Genomic DNA, 25,489 nt, shown 5'->3' with positions numbered 1-25,489 from the left:
TTTCCCGGAGTTGTCTGCAGTTGTTCTGGCCAAAAGGAGCCAGAAGACATTCTCCATAGTGAGTGGGGCTGTAATTCAGCTCCCTATTTGAGCAAAATGGTCTCTGGGGCCAGCACCAGTCCTCCTCTGAGGATCTGAATCAGGCAAATCTGCAATCAGATGTGTTTATTGGTCATAGTGTGCCCCCAACTTCATTCTACAGATGAGCAAATTAGATTGAGATTACTACTTGGATACGACAGGTATGAACTGGGCCTGCCAACATCCATGTGCTGGTTGTTGCAAACCCCTTTCTACTTCTCCATAACAATCAGATCTTTAATGATTCACTTCACAGAGTTCTTCGCAATCCTCATGGGGTGAGATCAGAGTAGGGGCTCCAACAAATTAACCCATAATGTTGGGATGGGGCTAGTCTCCCCACACTTCAGGTTCCCTTTTCCCACTGGAGGAACTGGAAGCTCAGGAGAGACTTCTCTATGTGCTAGTGTGCTGTCCTGGGGGAAATCCATGTGGTCAATATATAGCCACTTCTTTTACTCTTCTGATGTAGTCAGTCTTGGCCTCAGTGCCCAGGGGTAGGTGCTTCACCCTCCTCTTCTCAGTGATGTCTTGTTCTCAAACAGTTGTTAATTGGTCTTCTTATGAAGAGGAACAAAATCAGCCACAACCTATGTTGCCCTCTCGGGGACATCAGAATCCAGTGATTGATTTCTGAATGCCAAACCAATCCTAGCTTTCCTATAATAAATTAAACATGCTTATTTATTTACTGCACTTTTCAGATTGATAATTCATTAAGTGTTTTGCATCTACAATCATATGAAAGACTAGCCTGTAATATTCTTTTGCTGGAATGGCCTTTTTAGATTTTATTGTCAGAGTTCTTTATAAATAATGTATGGAATAGGACCTTTCCTTTTCTAATTTCAGGAAGAGTTTGTAAAATAGAGTTAATTATTGCTAAAAAGTTTGGTAGATATTTCCAGTAAGGCCACTGGTCTTGAATATTTTGGTGAGTAAATTTTAATTGTAAATTCAAAGTCACTAATAGTCATAAGATCATCCAATCTTTCTGCTTCATTTGATGACAATTTTTCTAGGAATTTGTCTTTAACACCTCAATTTTCAAATAATTAACATAAAATTAAACACAAGATCCTTCTCTTTTTATGCTTTTTATCTGTAACAATGTATCCCTTTACTCCTATTGTATTTTTGTGCCTTTATTTATATTCTTGATCAATCTCAACAGCTTTTTATAGGCCTTTTCAAGTACCAAATTTCTGTTAGACTAACTTCCTCTATTGTATTTTGTCCTTTTATTAATTTTTGCTATTATACTTATTATTTCCTTCTTTCTATTTTCTTTAGGCTTGTCTTGGTGATTTTTTAACCTGTTGAAACTGATGAGTAGCTCACTGATTTTTCAGCCTTCTTTTATTTTATATCATAGTCTATGAATTTTCTTCTAACACAAATTTAGCTATATCCCCATTAGCTATTAAAACTTAAGGTATTTGATGTGGAATATTTTGATTATCATCAACTTTATTTTTTTTAATGTTTTATTTATTCCTGAGAGAGAGAGAGAGAGACAGCATGAGCAGGAGAGGGTCAGAGAGAGAAGGAGATACAGAATCGGAAGCAGACTCCAGGGTCTGAGCTAGCCATCAGCACAGAGCCCGAAGCAGGGCTCAAACCCACGAACTGTGAGATCATGACCTAAGCCACACTCAGACGCTTAACTGATGGAGCCACCCAGGCCTCCCTATCATCAACTTTAAAATATTCTTTTCTCCTGTGATTTTATTTGACCTATGGGTTAATACAATTGTAATTATTAGTTTCCAAACAAATGAGGATTTTCTAGTTTCCTCTGTCCCACCTCCCTCCATTTGGCAAGACCCAGGCCCTAATTTTTAAAGCTTTGAAGGCTTTTAAAATCATTGCTCATCTTCTCAGTCTCTTAGCTTCCTCTTCTGAAATTAGTATTTATATCTCTAGGAAAACCTTTTCTAGATACTAGGTCATATTTCTGGATTATCTTCTTCTCCAGGACCTTGGTCTTCTAATTTTTTACTGCTTCTTTAGCTCTTAAATGCATTGTATGTTTAATTTGTCTAGTGGCTCTCAGTGGGAGGATTGTTTTCAATGACCAGAATTGGAAGCCAACAGTACCATTAAATTTATCATTCGATTTCTAAATTTAGAGATCAAATAATTTAGGGGGCTTCTACAAGAATATTTGAATTACTCAAGCTGCAGATTTTATGCCATGGATAAGTAAAGTTCAACACATATCATTCATGTGGGTGATAACAACTCTAATCAAGGACAAAGACTTTATGTAACTTTATACAACTGAACACCAAAACACACACACACACACAAAGCAAGCCAACTAAAAAAATGGGCAGGGGACCTGAACTGACATTTTTCCAAAGACATACAGATGGCCAAAAGACACATGAAAACGTGCTCACATCACCAATCATCAGGGAACTTTAAATCAAAACCACAATGAGATGTCATCTCGCACTGCTCAGAATGGCTAGGGTCAAAAAGATGAGAAACAACAAGTGTTGATAAGAATGTGGAGAAAAGAGAACTCTTGTGCACTGTTAGTGGAAATGTATATTGGTACAGCTGCTCTAGAAAACAGTAGAGAAGTTCCCAAAAATTAAAAATAGAAATATGATACAGTCTAATAATTTCACTACTAAATATTTACCCAAAGAAAATGAAAACACTATTTCAAATCCAGTAATTTCACTAGTGGGTATTTACTAGTGCACAAACACTAATAAAAAATACAAAAAAATACAAAAACAGTAATTCAAAGGGATACATGCACCTCAATGTTTATTGCAGCAGCAGTTAAAATAGCCAAATTATGGAAGCAGCCCAAGTGTCCATTTGTAGATGAATGGATAAAGAGAAGATATATATATACATATATACACATGTATATGTATTCTTCATACATATATATATGTATACTCCATATATATATATATATATACACATATATACATACACACACATGTATATGTATCCTCTCTCTCTCTCTCTCTCCATATATATATATATATATGTATACTCCATATATATATATGGAGTATTACTCAGCCATAAAAAAAAGAATAAAATCTTTCCATTTGCACCAATATGGATTGAGCTAGAGCATAATGCTAAGCCAAATAAGTCAGTCAGAGAAAGACAGAACCATACGATTTCATGCATATGTGTAATTTAAGAAACAAAACAAACAAACAAAGGAAAAAAATAAGAGAGAGACAAGCCAAGAAACAGACTCTTAACTATAGAGAACAAACTGATGGTTACTAGAAGGGAGACGGGTGGGAGTGGGGGTGAAATAAGTGATGGGGATAAGTATACTTACCATGATGAGCACTGAATAATGTATAGAATTGTGGAATCACTATATTGTATACCTAAAATTAATATAATGCTATATGTTAACTATTCTATAATTTTAAAAAAATTATTTAAAAATGTATATGTACCCCTATGTTTATTTCAGGATTATTTACAATAGCCAAGATATAGAAGCACCCCAAGTGTTCATCAATATGATGAATAAAGAAGATATGATATATTTGTAATTATATGCTATATTATATATTAGGATACATTATATTATGTATAATATATATACATACATATAAATATATATGATTTATATGTATCATATATATATCCTATGATTCTATATCATATATCCTATATTTATATATGATATATATCTATATCATATATCCTTTGATTCTAAGGAACTTAACTGAAAATAATTTTCAATATTATTTATTAAAGTAGAAATCTGAAATTATATTAAATATAGTCATAATAGTATTAATATAATCTAAGTACTGAATACTCAAGCATTTGGAAATAAACTAGTTATCTGTGGTTATTATAAGAGAGCAATTAATTCCAAGAATGAATAAGAATGTAGAAGACATATCATTTAAACAAGTTATACTAAGTATTTATCACAGTTCTTTATGGCTGGGTCTTAAAAAGCATCATAAAAAGTATCATAAAAGGGAATTAAATATGAAGTAATAAACATAACCAAAATACAGAAATCTATGCTGATGTTGTTATGTAAAAAGACTTTTCAGTACTTAAAAGTTAATTTGGTATTGATTGTGTATGACTTTAGATTCTTGATAAATACCTGTTGATGTTCTTTTATTCTATCTGCTTCTTTCCGCAGGTGGGGAGGTCCCATACACGACTCTGGCTACCCGAATGATGATGGGGGCTTGGTGGCTATTTGCATTGATTGTCATCTCATCTTACACAGCAAATCTTGCTGCTTTCCTCACTATCACCCGCATCGAAAGCTCCATCCAGTAAGTAGACAAAGATTCCAGTAGCCACAAAACCAGAGAAATGAGGAGAGTAGCCAAACCTATTTAAATAAGTATATGGTATCTGATAATATGTGTAAACCCTCCTTTAGAGTAACGGTTTAATTTTGTGACCTGCAAATATCACAGTGTTGGTAGCACATTTTTGATGAAATAAAACTCTAGGTATAATTTTAACATTGCTTCCCACATTTTCCTGGAAGAATAACACATATTCAGTATTTTAGGTTCCACAAAGTATGACTAGGTTTGGGCAACATTTTAAAAAGGAAGATAAAAGAGTCATACTAAAATATATATATTTCAAGTTTGACAGTATCAGTTTTTGTCTGGAGTCTGCTCCATTATGCACTGAGTAAATAGTTGGAAAGACATGAGATGATTGATAGATGACATATAAGGAAAGAGAGAGGAGGCCAGGGGAGAAGGAGAGAGAGGATAGTTATCAAGAGATTAAAACCACATTGTGTTTATCTCTTCATTATATTACAGCTAATGTGATCATTATTACTGCTGCTTTTCCAGCTTCAGTGGTGGCAAATTGTCACTAACTATGGTACCTTTATTTAAGCCCTAAAAGTTACCTAAGCCAATGCCTCAGTTCATAAAACCCGCTCCCATGAGCCCCAAGAGCACAAAGGCCTTTGATCAAGCATAGCTGGTCTGTGGTTTCACGTCATACAATCAGCTTCATAATGCAACTTCTGCCATATTAGAACATAATGTTCTCTGTGTCATTTTAGAAAACATTTTACTGAAAATGTTTTATTCATCCAGAAAGAGTACAGTTTGAATTTTCCTAGAGTTGAACAACATTCATTCTCAACAAAACTGACAATTCAAAGTTGTGAATAATTAATTTGTTAAGGAATTCATTCGAGATTTAACCCATCCTTTTTTTTTAATGTTTTATTATTTATTTTTGAGAGAGAGACAGAGACAGAGACAGAGAATGAGCAGAAGAGGGACATAAAGAGAGGGAGACACAGAATCTGAAGCAGACTCCAGACTCTGAGCTGTCGGCACAGAGCCTGATGTGGGCCTCGACTTCATGAACAGTGAGATCATGACCTGAGCCAAAGTTGGACGCTTAACAAACTGAGCCTCCCAGGTGCCCTAGAGATTTAACTCATCCTTAAATAAAATATGAGTATTCTTGTCTTTAAAAAAATTTTAAATGAAGTCCATTAATAGTCACAGAACTATTATAATACAATACTAAAATTAAATCAGGAATTACTGATCTATAAAGAAGTAGGATATTTTTCTTCAATTACTTGTCATATGTAATTGAAACCCCCAAGTTCAGCTGATAGTAACAGACAGTTCATCCAGTTATTGAAAGTGATGTTTCCAATTTCTCTCATCAAATCATCCTCCTCAAGTGTTTTTCCCAATTATTTATTTAGTGCAGATTCTTCATATCCTCCTAATTTATTATCCTTGTAGCCAGTTCTGTATGTTACATAAGTTATAAATGGTACACAGTGAAGTTCATGGAAAGCTTAAACTCCATCAGAATCATATTTTAAGCAATAATGAAAATGATTACAAACACCCAGCCAAGAAATCAATGAAATCAGTAAAATTATGAAAATAATAATTAACTTTTATTGAGCACTCACGGAAAGCCAAAGTATGCTGAATGTTTTACATGCATTTGCTCATTTAATCATTACAACCATCTTCTGAAATACATACTATTAATAACCATTTTATAACTGAAGTTGAGAATATAAATAACTTGCTCAAAACCATGCAGCTAATAAATGATTGATTAAACATCACACCTTAAATCTGTCTGATTACTGAGCCTATATTCTAACTAAACTTACCACTGTAGTTCCCATCCCTTGGACTTTTGTATGGCCAGTTGTTTTTAGAGAACATTATAAAGGATATGCCGTTGTCTTATTCATTGCTAAGTAAAGGGATATAAAGGATGACATTTTTCAAATCCTTAATTAGTCTGAGGATATAAATATCAAAAGTTACATGATTGTTATGTGGGACAAATTCTGTAGGCATACATCCCAACATGAAATAATTACATCCATAATTGATATCTGCCATTCAGGGAAAGACCACTTGGCAGATCCAATCAATAGAAATCACATTAAGAAAAATAGTTTTAAAAACTCAAGATGGAGTATTCTATCTCACTAATGTACTTCTTATCAATTATGTTTAACTTGTCACTTTGAGCAAACTTGAGCTGAAAACCAGTGTAGCTCATACCTGATTTTGAAGCACTTTAATAAAATAAATGAAGAAAACTTTGTAACTAATGGATTTTATCCAATAAATGACATCATCATAATAACAATTATGACTAATATACACTGAGAGTTTATTATTAATTTATTGAGCATGTTACATGTATTATCTCATTTATTCCTCAAAATAACCCTGAAAATAAAAGTATTACTATTATTCCAATTACTTAGATGAAGAAACAGAAGTTTGCAAGATAAATTCTCAAGATCGCAGAACCAATAGTGTCAGAGCTGGAAGTCTAACCCAGGTCAATTCAATACCAATCCCTGGTCTTACCCACTGAAATTTTTCCTTATCTAGTGATGGTTTCTACAATTTGTTTGCCTAATCTGCTTCCCTGGGGTTGCAGACCTCATGGTGTTTGTGTATATCTGAACTATTTAGTCATTATCAACTTTGGCAGCATTAATTTGTATCTTGACTTTTATGCAATAGCAGTGAGAGCAGAAGCCTCAATCAAATTTTTACACCCATAAGGTTTCTCTAAAGGTAAAACCTAATGGAAAAACGATCATCATTTCACATGATGTTTCCCTCATGTGTAGTTCTACAATCCACAATAACTGAGCATTCATTTTTTAAAAAAGTATTTCTTTCTAATGCCAGCTCACACTATTAAAAGTTAACATTGGGTATAATACATCTCCCTTCCTTCTAATCTTATCAGTAAACTAATTTTGAAAGGAGAAGAATCTGAGCCAAAGGAGCTAAAAGAAACCCAATTCTCTCCCCAAACTTAAAGATATCTTCTAATTTCATGCCTCAGCTGTGTTGGTAAGCATAATTGCCTGCCGTGTTTCTTGGAAACATTTAAAGTTCCATTTGCAGCTAATGTCAAACTTTCTTGGAAAATCCTAAGTTTAATTTTTCTTAGAAAAGACAAAAAAAAAGAACCACAATACCGTCCAATGTCATGGTCCTTAATCATTTATATTCATAAGATTTTCTCGTCACTAAATGAAGCACTGTTTGTCAGTGCACCTTTTTTCAGCTCATTTTTGCTGTGCCATTGGCACACATATACCAGCCACAGGTTCATTCCCCAAATTCAAAGTGGTTTCTCTAGACCCGGAGGGACAGAGGTGGTTAGAGGGAAGTCAGTGAGAGACAGGAAAAGAGCAGCTACTTCTGAATTGATGGTTGACAGAAACTATTAAAATCTTGTAGGAGAAATCCAAATAGACTCATTCTAGGGAAGCTGAATACATTTTACAAAATTTACCCCTTTTTCAAACCTAGGTATTTATCAACATCTAATCTTCTAGTTGACACTTGCCTCTAACTAAAATTTTGAAAGTGAATTATTCCTGAAAAAGATAATCCCCATGTTTAACTTTATATCCCTTCAATGATAATTGTGTTCTGCTGCTTGATATGATGTAATATGACAGATTGTGACACAGTTGGGATGGGTAATATTGAGATATACAGTTCCATTTCTAAAGGAAAAAATATTCAGTTTCTACAAGACTCTAATGACATTTGGGCTTGTTCATTGTCATTGAATGGTAACAACATGTAGCTAATTGCTTTTAGATAGCTAGCAAATGGAATGTACTTGTTTCTACTGGTAACCAGGCTAAAGTTGGCAATAGTGAAATGGAGCATGTGAAGTTCTGAAGGTAATATTAGAGTAAACCCCGGGTAATAACATCATGAACATCAGTTTATTTAGTCTTTAATTAGTCTTTGTTGTGATGCAATTTTCAGAAACCTACTACTTTCACATATAAAGTAAAAAGAGCTGTGAGAGAAATCACAGTTGTACAGTTACAGTCATTAATAACTTTAGAATCAGATTGATTTTTGATGGTGAAACTTGAGGTCTTTCATTTCCTGGGGCTATAAGTAAGTTTGGGTCTGTTCAAAGGAATTCCAGAATCTCACCATGTTTTTATGTTTAAAGCATTAATTCACCATAATGTTTGAGGTATGATTAAACAAATATTGAGGGGTTTTTTGATGCAGTCACTGAATATATTAATTTGGGATAAATTTCTTTCCAAGTATATGCAAAAATAGATCCACAGATATTCTGTCACTGAAAGGGACTCTTTTTTCCCTAACATACTAATAACAAGACTTTTGTATCCACATTTGCTCACATGTAGAAAAGGAAACAAATAATAAACCAGTGGTTTTTCTCAATGTCATACAATAGAGTATGAGCTAGCTGTAGGTTTAGAAATCTGTCTGTCACTAGGTCTGGCGACAGAGAGAAAAAGGTAGGACTGGCAGGTGCTCGTTAATGAAATTATTTATGTTTTTCTTTGCCCTCACAGGGTTATGTAACTATCTTAAGCAAGTTACTGTTTAAGAGTTCATTACAACCATGCTTTTTGGAAACGGAGGTCCAGCAAAGCCTTGGACTGAGAGTAATTTGTTCTGTGAATGTTCCACAAGACAAGCAAACATTTCTAATAAATTTTAACTTGATAAATGAGCAATGTCTTGCAATACGAACAATACATGACGCCAAACGTCAAGCCAATGGTTCTAGAAATTCGCTTTGATATACAAGTGCTTTGGATTACAAGCATATTTCTGGAACCAATTATGCTCACAAACCAAAATTTTATTGTATTTCTAACTATAAAATCTAAACAAGTATCTTATCTTCATTTATTTAGTTCAACTGAATATATATGTACATATATATTGGGCTTATAAATCTGTCTGTCACCAGGCCTGGTGACAGAAAGAGAATGGTAGCACTGAGAGGTGTTCATTAAACATCATGCTAACTATTGATTCTATAAAGATATTTACATATTAGCCCTGAGTCATAATTTAGTTCAAAATGTAACAATGTAGAATTTAATGACTTGGGAGCTATGATAGATTTATTTATGAAATACTGTGTGAACACAGGGAAGGAGTAATTCAACTCAATAACTTGGAGGAGAGGGTGAGGAAAAAAGGAAAGAAACTACCAGGCATCACAGAGGTATCATCTGAGAGCTTGATCTTGAAAGATGAATTTCAAAAGGCTGAAAGGGTGGCTTCCTGGGAATATTTGCAAAGGCAAGAGAGATATGAAATTCCTTAGAGAGTGTCTAATAAAGTATAGATGATCAAAATCTGTTAATTTCCTTCCTGGATTGAGATATGTGACGTGAAAAGTGGCAGGAAAAGAAATAGAAAAGGAAAGTGGGACCAAACCCTGAAAGGCATGATAAGAATTGATAAGTAATTTGGAATTTTTCCTGGAGATAATGGAGGTGACATCATCGAAGAAAGACAGCTTAATCTGTAGAGAAGAGGATAGGTGAGAGAGAAAAGATGTAGAAGTGTATGGAAACTAGTAGGTTTCTATCTAATATAAACCTGAAACATGTATCTTTTGTTTCCCAACTATTTAATTTGAAAATATCAAAAGATTAAGGGAATTTAAGAGAGATTTGGCTTGAGAAACTTTGAATCTCTAAGCTAACCATTTGCATTTATAGCAGATGCAGGAATATTGACTTAGATTTTCAGTTTTAAAGATTCTTAAAGAGAGATTATGGTTGACTACATCATACCTAAATATGTAAAGAAGAAGAGAACTACTAATGTGAGAAAATTCTAGAAACCACTCTGGTTGGGCTACTTTTCAGGGGCAATTTTTCAGAAAAGTTGTGTCTCAATGTCTGCTATTCCTGGACTTTATCCTGCCTGTTAATTACTTTTTGCCTTATGCCATCAAAAATAAGTCAGACTTATTTTTATTCAATTTTAATATATTTTCAAAGTAAAACAAGGCTGTATTGAGAAAATAGTAAAGGGTGGTAAATTTTTAAGGACAAAGTGTTAATAATCCACAGTTTGCCAGTTGTAATATGTTCTATTAATATTTAAACAAACATTTTTAACTTTATTTTGAAGTAACAGAGGAAGTTGCAAACATAGAGTATAAAGAGGTCCTATGTACCCTTCGCCTAGTTTCCTCCAATGATTAATTTTAAATAATCATAGTACAATATCAAAACAAGGAAATTGATATGGATACAACATATGCATATAGTTCTGTGTCATTTTATTACATGTGTAGATTATACAGTCACCACTGCGATAGATCTAGAACTATCCTATCATTACAAAAATCTCCCACATTCTACCCTCACTCCTTCTCCACTATCCCCAACCCCTAATCATAACTAATATGTTTTCTATTCCTGTGGTTTTTATCATTTCAAGAGTGTTATATAACTTGAACCATAAGTATGTGGCCTTAATAGCCCTCTTTTTCCCCACTCAGCATAACACCCTTAAGATCTATCCAAGTTCTTGCATGCATCCATAGTTCATTGTTTTTTATTGCTGAATAGTATTCTATGATGTGGGTGCACCAGTTTAACTATTTACCTAATGAATGGAATTTTTGTTTCCAAGTTTTTATCTATTACAAATAAAGTTGCTAAGAACTTTTATATACATTTATGTTTTTGTATAGACATGTTTTCATTTCTCTGGCATAAATGCCCAGAGTATGATCCCAATTCTCCCCGTCTACTGCTTTACTTCTTACTCTCTTTTCTCTTACTTCGAATATTGCTTCCCTCCACCCCATTCTCTTCTCATTCAAGCGTAAGATCCAGAGTGTGGAGTCCAGATGGTTCCTTTCTTCCATCCTTAAAATTAGTTTGAAAACCTCCATCATTACCACATCCAATCAAAGTAAAGTGCAACTCCACAGCCAAGTACACTGAACCCTTCAAAAGCTGGCCCAGCCTCATTTATGTTTACTGGCGCCAACTCTAATCCATTCCCACACTTGTTCGTCCTCCAGTTATGCCAAAATCTTGGAGGGCATTTCATACCTCTGTGGAGCTTACATGCTGCATCTTTTCCCTGAAATGACCCAAAACTCCCTTCTCTTCTGGCATCATCCATTTATACAAGCACAATTAACCATTAGCCATGTGTCTTCCCTCGGAGAGTATAAGACAAGGGCTATGCCATATCCATATTTGTGCCCTTAATGTGTCCCAAAATGCCTGGCACATAGTATCGATAATAACAGCGGCTAACATTATTGAGTGCTTGCTATGTGACAGACATTTTCCTAAATGCTTTGCTTAGATTTTCTCATTTAATACTCATAATAGCCCCATGAGATATATATCATTGTTCATCTCTATTTTGAAGATGATGAAACTAAAAGCTAGAATAGCAAACCCAGGCAATCTGGCACTAGAAGTCTTGTCTTAGTGGACCGTATCATCTACAATTAACAAATACACTAAACCTTTACTGAATGAAATAAACAAAAATGAGTGAATGAAAACCATTATGGTCATTATAGGTTTTCTGAAAAATAAAGAGTTCTACAGGAAAGAATCAATGGCTAAATTATATTTAGCTAAGTTAATTTCAGATATTTCTAAGTTACATGGTATCCTAGAGACAGGCACAGGAGACTGTGAATTTAAATAAATCTGCATTCAAATCCTTTGCCACTTATTAGCTGAATGATCTTGTCATTTTCTATAATCATTTTCAGCCTTATTTTCCCTAAGGGTAAAAGGATAATGGGATCGACTTCTTAGGTTTAATGTAAAGAATAAATGGGAGGAAATGGGAGAAAAAAGAGACATAAGTAACAGCACAGTTCCTGGGTACACCATGCATTTGCTTCCATTTTTCTACTTGTTCTCTAGGAGGCCATGTAGATTCCTTGGACTGTTCTTTCCTCCACCCTTTATGGTGGGGCTAATAACTATTATTTTTGCTATTCTGTCCACAATTCCATACACCAAATTCTTCTTTCCACCTGGTTCACCTAGACCTCAAAGTTCCTTTTTGTTGCTGTTACTGCTTCTAATAGATTTGTCACTTCCTTACCTCAGAGCCCATCTTCCTGAGTGTTGTCTTCTTGTCATGCCACTTAATCCTCCAAGTCCCCAAAGGCTAAAAGAAGGAGAAGAAACTGGCTGTCAGGAAATCTTATCCGAATTAAGCATAAATAAGGACTTGGCTGAATGATTCACTGCTGTCTCACCTTAGCCTGATTAACTGTCACTAAGGTCAAGCTGCTACTGATAGTGACCACACTGAACCTGGGTCAGGACATCTGTTGGCCAGGCAAGTTTTCTCTTTTAACTCCTCTATTTGCCCCTCATAACACACAGCTCACATGCTACTTCCTCTAAGAAGCCTTCCTCTTGTTATTCATAACTAGAATTAGTGCCTCCTTTTTTTTTAAACCACTTTGTGTCTATCTGCTTGCACCCTGAACTATAGCTAGCCTCGTGGTGGATTAGAATAATACTTCTCAATTAAAATATATGTTTTGAACCTGGTTTTATCACCTTTGTATCAGCACAGTGCCTTATGCAGTTACTTATTGAGTACCTAGTTGATTACAGATAAATATTCATTAAATAATAAACCGGAAAGGCATTTCTGAGAATCTGGCCTGAGACTGTGGAACCTCATGACTTGTTTGTACACCTCATAACAACTCAGAAAGAAATACGAAAGCCATTCTTATGTGCTGTTATTCCAGGATAAGAGAAGGAGCCCCAAATGATGTGCTCTCTAGGTTTTCTTAGTGTCTCACCCACACAGGCTTCCAGTGGGAGGCTACTTCATAGCTCTCAGCAGGGAATTGCACACTTTATTAGGAACAGCCAAAATCAAGGTCGCTGAAGTGAGCTGGGCCTGATTCATACCACTTTTATGTTTCAGTTTAGTACAGAATTGTATAGGCTTAGCTTCACAGTACACAGGCACTACAGACAGAGGAAGACATTCATCTCCGTACTCTATATTGTTCAGTGTTGAAATGGCTTACTTGTCAAAGCACTTAAGTACTACAGTGATGGATGTTTTATAAACATATAACCATCTAGATATTATAGACATGATTTTCTCTCTTTTTGAAAAAAATAAAAACCCTCAGTGGGTTGTTGGTCTTTCAAAGCCACTCTTCAGTGAGCATTTAATTAAAAGTTTTGTTTTTTTTTTAATTTTTTTTAATGTTTTATTTATTTCTAGGAGAGAGAGAGAGAGAGAGAGAGACAGTGTGAGCAGGGGAGGGTCAGAGAGAGAGGGAGTCACAGACTGAAACAGGCTCCATGCTCTGAGCTGGCAGTCAGCACAGGGCCCGATGCGGGGCTCGAACCCATGAACCACGAGATCATGACCTAAGCGAAAGTCGGACGCTTAACCGACTAAGCCACCCAGGCTCCCCTTAAGCCACCCAGGCGCCCCGAGCATTTAATTAAAAGTTTTGTCTCTCACTTTATTTGTGATTCTCAGGAACAGGACTATATTAGCATTCCTATAGACTCTATTTACACTGATATCACTAAGATGAAAACTTGGCCAAACTAATAAGTGCCCACAACCCCTGACATGATCTCCTTCTTCTGGACAAGGAATTATTCTAAACAATTCAAGTCCTCCTCTCTTTCTCCCCAGCTCTAGTCATCTAAATCCAGAAACCTATTAACAACTTGAGAATATAAATTTCTGTCTTCTCTCTGTCTCTTGTTATTTTACTTCCTCACCTAAAGCCAGCTGAATAAATAAGTTCTATCTACCATAAGTATATGGATATGATAAAAACCCTATAAACAAGATTACTTGATTTATTCATTCTAGAAGAGCTAGTTTGGGGGAACCTGGGTGACTCAGTTGGTTGAGCTTCCAGCTCTTGATTTCTGCTCAAGTCATTATCCCAGAGTCATAGGATCAAGCCCCACATTGGGCTCCATGCTCAGTGTGGGGTCTGCATAAGATTCTCCCTCTCTTTCCCTCTCCTCCTCCTTGTTCTCTCTCTCTCTCTCTCTCTCTCTCCCTCTCTCTCTGGCTCTCTCTCTCCCTCTCCCCCTCATATTAAAAAAAGCAGTTAAAAATAGAAGAAAAGCTCATCTGAATATGGGGAATGTTTTGTGAAATCAATGTAGGAAGAGTACTTGTTAGAAATAGGTGACAGAGGGATAGGCAGGAAGGGCTGTTTGGAAGAACACTGCTGAAGGGGACTGGAGACCTAGTTCAAGTGCTCAGGACTCATTCTTGCTACTGAATAATAAGGCAAGTGTTTAAACCACTTTGCACCTTATCTTTTTCTCTTTAACAGTGTGAACCATTCCTCCTCTCATTGCACAAACATTTCTTCCACAACTTGAATTAAGTTATTTTCAATGTCCTTTCAACTATACAATTCTATGTCAGCTTACACAAATGAGGTATCTTATTAAACAAAGCCTGAGGTAACTGATAAAAAATACATTTAGATACATTAACAAGAGAAATCCTGGGTTATAAGGCATAACTGAAAGGAAACTCTTGTTTTGCCATATCATTGTTTTTCTCTTTCTGTTTTTCAAGTCGCACCTTTCTTTCCCTGTCCTCTCCATCACACCAGCAATCTTGATGTGCTGACCTCCACCCTCCACTAAATGTCTGTTTGACCCCATTAGTTCTCTGATCCTCTTAGTTCCTCCATAAGCTACTGTCATCTAAAAATAGTCAATTTATTTTTAATGACTTTCTCTTCCACTCCTACACACACACACACACACACACACATGCACGCACACACATACACATACACACACATTCACTACACATACCCCTACTACAGCCCTTATTTCTCAAACTCTGATCTAATCTTTTTACCTAAGGACAAAGTTTAAAAATCACCAGATGCCCCAGATCATGGCAAGTCATGGGAAAGGTAAAGAACAGATCTGCAGGTAGCTTGCTGGGCTGCTTTTTCAGATGAAGGCTGCCATTTCCTCAGAGCAATGCTGCAGAACTCTCAAGATTTGCCTGCAGAATGTGGTGAGGGAGGGTGGGGGGGAGACCATTTATAATCTGAATGGCTATTAATAAGACCTGACTGTGAGATCAGCATATGCATTCTATGCCTACTTTTAGTTGAAATTTCTCAAAAAGGAAATATACCTAATTGGGAATAGAGGATAGTTTCTCTGAATGACTGAAAAAAGTATCTTTTTTAGAGAGATCTGCAGACCTACCCCACTGGAAAGAAGAAAAATATATTTTGTATTTTAGAAATTTTAAGTTATTGATAGAAGCCTGGTCTCCTGCTCTGTGTTATAAAGAGCCAGGACCTTTGTTTTGAGATATATTCATTAGAGTCTTCACTGAAACAATGCCCTTCCACCTTACTTTGACAGTAGCATTCTACTGGGTCTTCAAGTAGGCTATTAAATTTACCCTTCCGTTATTCTTGGTCACTTCCTTCTCTTCAGCTATTTCTTTCCACTATGAATAATTTGATAATGTGATTAAAGTTTTGGAGATCCTTAAAAGAACTTATAGGTAAAAAAAAATTACAAATTACTATTGAGTCCTCATTTGAAACTACATTTTATTTTATCTGGGTCATTGTTTTATGTAGTAATATTGTGTATTATTGTATCACAGCTTGTTAGAGAGTTATATGTGAGATTATGATCAATAGTTCAATGTCAGCCTTAGAGTCTATATTGAATAAAGTTTTTCCCATAAGTCAGCACTGGCCCTGATTCTAATGACCGTTTTCAGTGTTGATTTGAAGTATAGAATAGGGAGTAAACTTATTAAATATGCAGATTACTTATTATTGACTAGAACCACACCGTAAGAATTCATTGACAAATTAAACAAGGTGATTATAAGTGAAATGAAGTTTAATAGGGACAAATATGTAATAATTCACTCTGAAATGGAAAAAGCAAACTGTGTGTGTGTGTGTGTGTGTGTGTGTGTGTGTGTGTATCTATGATAGTTTAAAATTAGAGGTGAAGACAGTTTCAAAATGACTCATCTGTCAATTACACATTTGGAATGTAGTGTTGGTGTTTATAAAGAAAATGATCAAGATCACCCATCGGTATAAAAGTTGTTAGGGCTTTTTAAATGCTACCATGACCTATTTATAAGCTCCATAAATTTTGCAAAAATTACCATAGAAAAGAAAAAGATGCCTTAGTTAATAACAGTGTAAAAAAGTGAGTGATAGATCTTGTGGGTAAGAACTAGAGGAATTTAATGTTTAAGTCACCAAGGAAAAGGCTAAAGGATGAACACAGAAAATAAATGTTTTATTATATAAAGAAATATTGTACTGGAGGCGATAAGAAGTGATTGTCCATTTTCACTAAGAACAAAATGAGACGCTTATGTGAAATAGGAGAGTTTTTGGTTGGGCATGAGTAAGAAAGAACTTCCTGGCGTTAAGTTTTCTAAATCAGTAAAGTGCCTAAGGAAGAAGAATAAAGTCCATTTTGGAGACTGGCTTTTATACCTTAAGATATATCATCATCAAATTATGCAATACCTCCAGGAACTCTTCTAAACTCTCTGATGTTATGATTTTATTAGGGTTCTTTCTTAACACCATTTAGAAATTTGTTGATCCTCAGGGAAACTCATGGGAATTAGTCAGGTCTTTCCAGTATTTTCAATGATAATAAGAACACAAAAATCGATTGTTCCATTGAAGTCTACTGGATTATTTGAGGATATCATCTTAACATAGATTTTACACTCATCTGATCGTCAGTGGTAACATAATGAAATGCTGACCACACAAATTTAGGATGGTTCCACATTTGTTCATAGTGTCCCGGGATAAATAAACATTGCATCTTTTTCATGATATCTCAGAAAGAAATTGCATATGCTTTCTACTATACACAGGAAAGTTACAGAGTGATTGAATTCACAGCAAACTGAGGCCTTTTTAATGGAATTTGGCTTAATTAGTGTATATATCAATATCTGTATATATCATGAAAGGGTACTTTAGTTAACTAATGTAAGATAGAGAGCAGACCCATATATGACAATTCTGTCAGCAGGTAGAAAAATATAGTGTCTTTCACATATCAAGATTCATATGTGACATGGGCACATAGGTGGCTCAGTCAGTTAAGTGTCCAGCTCTTGATTTCAGCTCAGGTCATGATCTCATAGTTTGTGTGTTTAAGAACTACATGAGAGGTTCAAACTCCCACCGAAGGTGTGGAGCCAGCTTGGGATTCTCTCTCCCTCTCTTTCTGCCCCTTTAACGCACATTCTCTCCCTCTCTCTCTCTATTTCTCTCTCTCTCAAAATAAATAAACTTTAAAAATTAAAAAATAAAAGATTCATGATGTGACGTAATTAGCCCCTAGCTTATAATCTGGGTCAACAAGTCAGAAAAATCCATCAGATTTTCATATAACTATTTTCGTGCATTTGTATAGCATTGTCATTTTGGAGAAAGTTTAACAATCATTTTGTTAATTATGCCTAACAGTAATAAGAAGGACAGTGTTTCCATCTTCCTTTGGGGTCTCTAAAATGGCCTGCCATATTCACAAATCCAAATCAACTTTTAAATGTGCATAGGAATTCAAGTTTGTCCAAATTCAGGAAGATGTTCCCTTAAGTAGTTCATGACATCCATTTTATCAAATATACCTATTTTGCATGAATTTTCAGTATTACCTGTGAACATCTCATCTATAAGTCATGACAAATGGGGGTTGCCCTGACTACTTTGTAAAGGGGAAATATTTCTAAATCTCTCAGGAAAGACTTGAGAGTCATCTTGATACCTAGTAAGCCACTATATGGGGACAGTGTTCAAAAGCGAAAGGTGTCCTCTTCATGAGTACTATCACACACTTTTCCTAGACCAAGCACACTTGAAACATCAGCTCTAGAAACATTTTTCTAGATGTCTCCACAGGCAAGGAAAACAAAAGCAAAATTATCTCTTGGGACTACACCAACGTATAAAGCTTTTGCACAGCTAAGAAAACCATTAACAAAACAAAAAAAAAGCAACCTACTTAATGAGATAAGACATTTGCAGATGATATATCCTGTAAGAGGTTGATATCCAAAATATATTTAAAAAATCATAAAGTTCAACACCTAGTAAATAAATAAATGGTTCTTAAAAGTAAAGACCAAATAAATATTCTAAGAAAGTTTACAGTGCAAAGATCTGAAGCTGTCTTAGATCTAATTTACTCTGTGGAGCCACATAAGGGTGGTTTTGAGGACAGGTGAAGAATGTGTGACATGAGTAGAGAGGGGATGAAACAGAGAGACTGGAGAAGACTGCACCATTCAGGCCTTAATTGAGTGCCCCACATGGAGCCATTCTTGTCCTCTAATCCCGATCTGTAAATCCTCACTCCTTTTTGGTACTCACATGGCCCCTCTTATGAAGCACCTTCTTCATAAGGCCCTCTGAAGGGCCTCCCTTGGGAAAGCTGTCTGTCTCCACAAGTAAAAAAAAAAAAAAAAATTCCTAGCCTTCTGCCCTCTTTGGTATCATTCAAACTTGTTGGCCTTAGACTTTAGGTTTCTGCTGTCTTGAGAAGGAAAAAACTGGCACTTTGAGAAGAAGGAAGACACAATCACTTTACTGCTCCATGAGAGATTGCTGTGGCTGGGTTCCTTCTGAATTACCTTGCCCCACAAATTATACTTTTGGCTATATAATATAATCTTTTATGAGAAAACCATATTTCTTCCCCTAACAGGAGTTTGATCTTAATCTTCTTAAAATAAGAAAGGAAATATTATTGAGCTAAAGAACATTAAACTCTTCCCTGAGCCTGTTTTCATTGAGTAGCAGGACCCTTCTTGCACTTAAAGTAGCTCTCATTGTGTCTTCTGTAGGGACTGTAATCCAAACTTTCTTACGACATGAAGGAATGTTAGAGTTTGCTTGTCCCATCACTGACCTTTGATACTCTTATATTTCATCAGACTTTCTTTACAGACCTGTGTTGAGAAGGTTTGGAAGTCTTTACTTAGGAGAAGGAACTACTAGAATGAAGAATGTTGTTTTTCAAAAGACAAGTGGCCTTGGCTATTTTGTAATTAGGAAGATGGGAAGCCTTTCTGTTGTGCTTATTCTGTTCTCCTATAAGTAGAGCATACAATTCCCTTTCTTTAGGTAAATATTGAACCCTCGAAAGAAAAAAAAATAATTTAGTTTTTGATGCTAATACTCAGTATTACCAACAGTTACTATTCTTTCCTTGTTCGAGTGCTTATCTCTTCCTTAGCTATTAAAATCATGAATTCTTTTATCTTTTTTCATCGTCTCAGCTAGCAGAGTTAGTTGAACAGTTTCCTTCCCCATTTCAGCTTGCTTCTGATCCGTTAGTCAGAAGTCACTCATCAAACCATCCACTACTTGTTAGCTCCATTTTGCAGCCTGTTTTGTTACAGGATAAGTTTCCAAAGTTTCCTTTGAAAACTAATTTTTAGTTTGTTTGCTTTTTTTTTTTTTTAACTACAAAATACTACTGGCCATTATTAACCACCCACAGAATGGCTGGTAATATGTAATAAAAATCCCATTTTTATGCAATGCTAGTTTAATGGGAATTCTGCCTTTCTAAGATGAAAGCATTTTTCCAGCACAGAAGAGTAGCCAAAACACATGAGCCTCATTGAGATTAAGCAACATGTAATCTAAAGAGTTAAACAAAGAAGTAATATTTCATAAAAGAATGCTAAAATGTGCACATATTCGAAGTAGTAGAGCACTGAAGAGGCAGCTGAATTTGACTTTGAACTTGAAAGGAAAGTATTCACCAAGTAGACAAGAAGACATGTGAAGAAAATAACTACCAAGCAATGATGAATGATGAAATGGTCTGTTTGCCCTATAATAGGAGTATAAATGAGGCAAAAGGTTTTTTTCTGAGAATGAAAAAAAAATAGGCCAAATTTTTTTTAAGGTTCTTGAATGCTATGGATTTGGAGCTATTTTCTAAGGGCGGTGGGGTATATAGGAAGTATTTAAATAAAACAAGAATAGGATCAGACTTTAGCTGTAGCGTGAAGGATGGATTCGAGGTGGGTGAGAGTAGATATAGGGAAAATGCTTAGAAATAATTCTTTAGGTGAAAACAATGAGAGAATTATCAATGACAGGACAAATGTAGTGACAGATCTGTAAGATTCAGGAAGTAAAAATGTATAAAACTTGATGAGAGATTAGATAGGGTAAGAGACAGACAGAAAGGCCACACGTGAGGAATCTGAAATGAATTTAATTGATGGGAAAAAATAAGAAGGTGGCAATTCTAAAAGTCATAACAGAGAATGAAGTAATAGTAATAATAGTAATAAAATTAATAATTGCAAGTACTAGTAATGGAGCACTCATAGAGTGTTAAGTACTAAGGTAAGTGTCTTATATCAATATCTACATCAAACCTTAAGCTATATGATTACAAAATTTTTACTTTCCCTACATAATACGGAAATGTATTGCAGTTTAGAGAAGATTAAATAACTTGTCCAAGGATTGAAACGCAAATTGTTACATCTTCAAAACCCAGGTTTGTAGAAACTACGAGGTTCCCTAGTGCTGGCTGTTGGTTATAGCAGGCCTACCTTACCTGACCACTTCAATCCATTTTTCAACACTTGTCTCTTCTTCTTGGATCTCAGTGACACTAATTTTCAGTCCAGGGGACCTTTATTTGGCATATTTGTTGTTCTTTTGAGTTTTATATTTTGGAGCAGTTTTGTTGTTGTTGTTGTTTGAGGGGTTTTGTTGCTTTTGTTTTTTGGGTTTTGTTTTTGGTTTCCGTTGTTGTTGTTTTGTGTGGGTTTTTTTTTTTTTGCTGGAAAACCTGCTTCTGTACTCACAAAACTTTCAGCTGCTGCATCCAATGAACCGCAGTGGGTATCAGGCAGACTTTTAATGTGGTTACTGATGGGCTCCTAGAGCTACAACAATATCTTCTCCTTCGGCAGATGCTGAAATCAACATCCAGAGGAAGAAACTGGGGAGGGAGTGTCGGAGACACTTTTACTATATCCCCGCTTGTTTGTCTCTCTTCCACTGTCATCCCCTTTGCCTGAAGCATCTAGCACCTATCCTATCAACCACATTCCATTCCTCTCCCCCTGAAGAAAAATCCCTTCTGATGCGATAACTTAAGTTGACTTGTTCCATTCCATTAAAATGGGATTCGACTTACAATTCCCCAGAGCTAGAGCTGGCAGCCATTTGTTGGTGAGCATTCCACAAAATCAAGCTCAAATGTTTAAAAAGAAGAAAGAAAATGGACATGGAAAAGAGAGATTTAGGAGTGTTATTTTAAAGTTTATATGGGTAAGATCTATTCTCTTGTTAAAAGGAAAATAAGTGAAAAATATGAGTGAAAGTTCCCTACAAGAGGATAGGCATTAGATTTTTAACTGGTTGGCAATTTTAGAAATATAAAGGAGTAGCAGCACATTCAAAATTAGGACCATTTAGTATAGGTTTATAAAATCTTGTACTTGGAAAGGAAATGATTCTTCAGTTCGACCCCGATTCATGAATCTGCTCATCAACAATATTTATAAAGGGGCCATCCTGCGGCGCACCAAAATCCATTAGAAATTATTAAATAGGTCATTATTAGGAGATGAATCATTATAATAATAATAATCTCCGTGTAAAACAGTAGGTAAACCTGAGTGCTGATATGACAGGTCCTTTTATCATCACCCGTAGACACTCTTTTTTTTCTATTTTTTTAAGATTTTATTTTATTTTTGAGAAAGAGAGAGAGAGATCACCCACGAGCACAAGTGGGGAAAGGACAGAGACAGGAAGACACATAATTTGAAGCAGGCTCCAGGCACTGAGCTGTCAGCACAGAGCCTGCTGTTGGGGCTCCAGCACAGGAACCATGAGATCCTGACCTGAGCTAAAGTCAGACGCTTAACCTACTGAGCCACCCAGTGGCCACACCCTTAGGCACTCTTATTGTCTCCATTTATAGATAAGGAAATTCCAGTTAATAGGGGTACCTAATATCATATGGCACACAAATAATCTGTCTGCTTGACTTTAAAGTCTAACTTATCTGGGGCACCTGGATGGCTTAGTTAAGTCGGTTCAGCATCCGACTTTGGCTTGGGTCGTGATCTCACAGTTCCTAAGTCTGAGCACCGCCTCTAGCTCTGTGCTGAGAGCTTAGAGCCTGGAGCCTCCTTTGAATTCTGTGTCTCCCTCTCTGCCCCTCCCCTGTTTGCACTCTGTCTCTCTCTGTCTCTCAAAACTAAATGAATGTTAAAGAAAAAAATTAGAAAAAAATCTAACTTACCCAATGTCAAAGTCACTGCTATCACAAATATCAGAGGATCACATGTATCAAAATTAATTTTCTATACTTGAAGGCTTTTAAGTGTTTATTTTTCTCATGGAAAGAGTTTGCAAACAGCCTACATCCACCCAAATTCCTAAAATTTACTTCCCAGAAGTGTCCTAAATAAATTACAGTTTCTCCGTATATGTAATGCTCATCCAAATAACTAAATGTCAGGTACTTATCAGCTCTCAGTATTCTTTAGTATCCATGGGTTGCTAGTAGTATAGGACACCAGTACAAGGAATAAAAGTAGAATTTCAAACATACGTTGGGAAAACAAAGCAATTAGATGGCAAATCATTTGCTTTCTTTTATCATTTATATAGACTCATTTTTTTTAAAAAAATTTAAATGTTTTTTTTATTTATTTCTGAGAGAGAGAGAGAAAAAGAGAGAGAGAGAGAGACAGCGTGAGCAGGGGAGGGTCAGAGAGAGAGGGAGACACAGAATCTGGACAGGCTCCAGGCTCTGAGCTAGCTGTCAGCACAGGGCCCGACGCGGGGCTCGAACCCACGAACCGCGAGATCATGACCTGAGCGAAGTCGGACACTTAACCAACTAAGCCACCCAGGCGCCCCGAAAACTCTCATTTTTTTTTCATTCTGTGTGCATGAATGGGGGTGTGGGGTTGGGAGAGGAGGATTCAGCTTTAACAGATTTGCAGAGTGATCATGTGCTGAGTTTTATGTGGGTACAATGTGGGTTTTGTGTGATTAAGTGCAGAAATGGAATATATTAGTATGATTATATTCCAAGTTAATGTTTTTCTTCTAGAATGCTCTAGATTTTCCCATATCTTCTGTGGCCTGGGTAAACATTGCTAATGGTTAAAAAAGGAATGACAATATTTGCCATGGTTAATTAATTTATATATTGGCCATGGTGAATATATTTATATTAACTTATTAATTATTTTAGAACTGTTTTGCATTTTAAAACAAGGATTTTGAAAAAACAAAAAAGAAAAAAGAAAACAAAGATTTGGCCTATCTAAATTCACTCAGATGTTGAACTTCGGATACAATTTTTTTGAGGAGTACCACTTATTCTACCACTAGTGGAATAATTTACTAGATTTCTTTTAGGAGCTCATACTATCGGCCATACCATTTCTGCTGATATTGCTCTAAAATCTTACTAACAATAAAATAGCAAAATGACCACATATAACGGGCACTCTCTTTCTGTGTTGGGCTCCTAAAAAGACTTCACTTTTTGTAATAAGCTGTTTGTGCTCACTTCAGTTTGCTTCATTTTATTTTTGTCATCATCACTGCTGTCTCGGTATACTGTAGTGGAACGATGCTGAATCAGACAGGCTGAAATTTTTATTGCAAGCATATCTCAAGGCAAATGTATAAGCTGAACTTTACATCAGAAATGAAGCTAGAGGGAATATACCTTTATTCTAAGTTACAAAATGCTCTGCTATTCTAAATTTGAAGTATGTTGAAAATAAAATGCTTTTCTCTGACATCAAGAATTTCACGTAGGCAATAGATTGAGATATTCCTTTAAAATTTATGTGTACAAATCAGTTTCACCAACAATATTGTTTGTATTACAATTTGATATTCAAGTTGTAAAGCTGATATTTAAGATGATGTTATACCACGGGAAACTGATTATATTAATGATCCCAACATTTTATTTCACTTTTCTTTTGGTGGAAAGCTAAGAGGGAGTGTTCACTTGCTTAACAGTATTTTACTGATATGAATGGGCAAACACAGTATATATTTAAGTATAAGCATATAAAAATTTGAGCCCTAGATTATGATCTAACCACCACCAAATTGAAGATTTCTGAGAGTTATAAGAGAAATTGATCACTTAATCTTCGAAGGAGCAAGTGTCCAGTCCTATCCCAGGAGGATCTCTGATGACCCAAGACATGGCCTTCAGCCATGAAACTTCAGTTCTAGAAGGTACAAGCTCTGTACATCTACCTAGGATAGGCCCTTGTATTTATAGATATTGAACAAGTGAGGCCTGCTTTTATAACCTGTAGTGATGTTTCATTTTTCTCCCTCCCCTGTGTTACCACTTTAAAGCATCCTCCACTAAACAGTGGGAAATATGTTAAAATGTTAATGTTTTGAATAGTTTCACTCCTACAGCTGGAAACAGCAGTAAATGAGAAGAAAACTGTATTTGGAAATAAAATTCTTTTTTTTTTTTTTTTTTTTTGCCGGTACCATACTGTTTTTTTTTTATTTTTTTTTATTTTTTTACAAATAGTTTATTGTCAAATTAGTTTCCACATAACACTCAGTGCTCATCCCCACAAGTGTCCTCCTCCATGCCCATCCCTCCTTCCCTCCACATCCAGCAGTCCTCAGTTTTTGTCAGCATTCAAGAGTCTCTCATGGTTTGCCTCTCTCCCTTTCCCCCACCATTTCCACCCTTCTTCTCCCCCTTGGTCCTCTGTTAAGTTCCTCCTAATCCTCCTATACGTGCACACATATGATATTTGTCCTTCTCTGCCTGACTTATTTCGCTCAGCATAACACCCTCAAGGTCCATCCATGTTGCTACACATGGCCAGATTTCATTGTTTCTCATTGCCGTGTAGTATTCCATGGTATAGATAAACCACATCTTCTTGATCCATTCATCTGCTGATGGACACTTAGGCTCTTTCCATGTTTTAGCTATTGTGGAGAGTGCTGCTATGAACATTGGGGTACATGTGCTCCTATG

General features: G+C 35.7%; 1 protein-coding gene across 1 annotated transcript in view; it reads left to right on the top strand.

Annotated features, from left to right (window-relative positions):
• The window catches only part of GRID2 (glutamate ionotropic receptor delta type subunit 2), a 364,262-nt gene that overhangs the window by 114,780 nt on the left and 223,993 nt on the right, over nucleotides 1-25,489 (top strand). The window contains exon 5 of the mRNA XM_039241280.1: nucleotides 4,244-4,382. Coding sequence (XP_039097211.1) covers nucleotides 4,244-4,382 — 139 coding nt within the window. The remainder of the gene's footprint in view (nucleotides 1-4,243; nucleotides 4,383-25,489) is intronic.

This window comes from Hyaena hyaena, unplaced genomic scaffold, assembly GCF_003009895.1.
Source record: "Hyaena hyaena isolate Hyena2069 unplaced genomic scaffold, ASM300989v1 scaffold_191, whole genome shotgun sequence".
In the NCBI taxonomy this organism is placed as follows: Eukaryota; Metazoa; Chordata; class Mammalia; order Carnivora; family Hyaenidae; genus Hyaena; species Hyaena hyaena.
The sequence above is the reverse complement of the archived record's forward strand: the minus strand, read 5'-3'. Positions and strand labels throughout refer to the sequence as shown.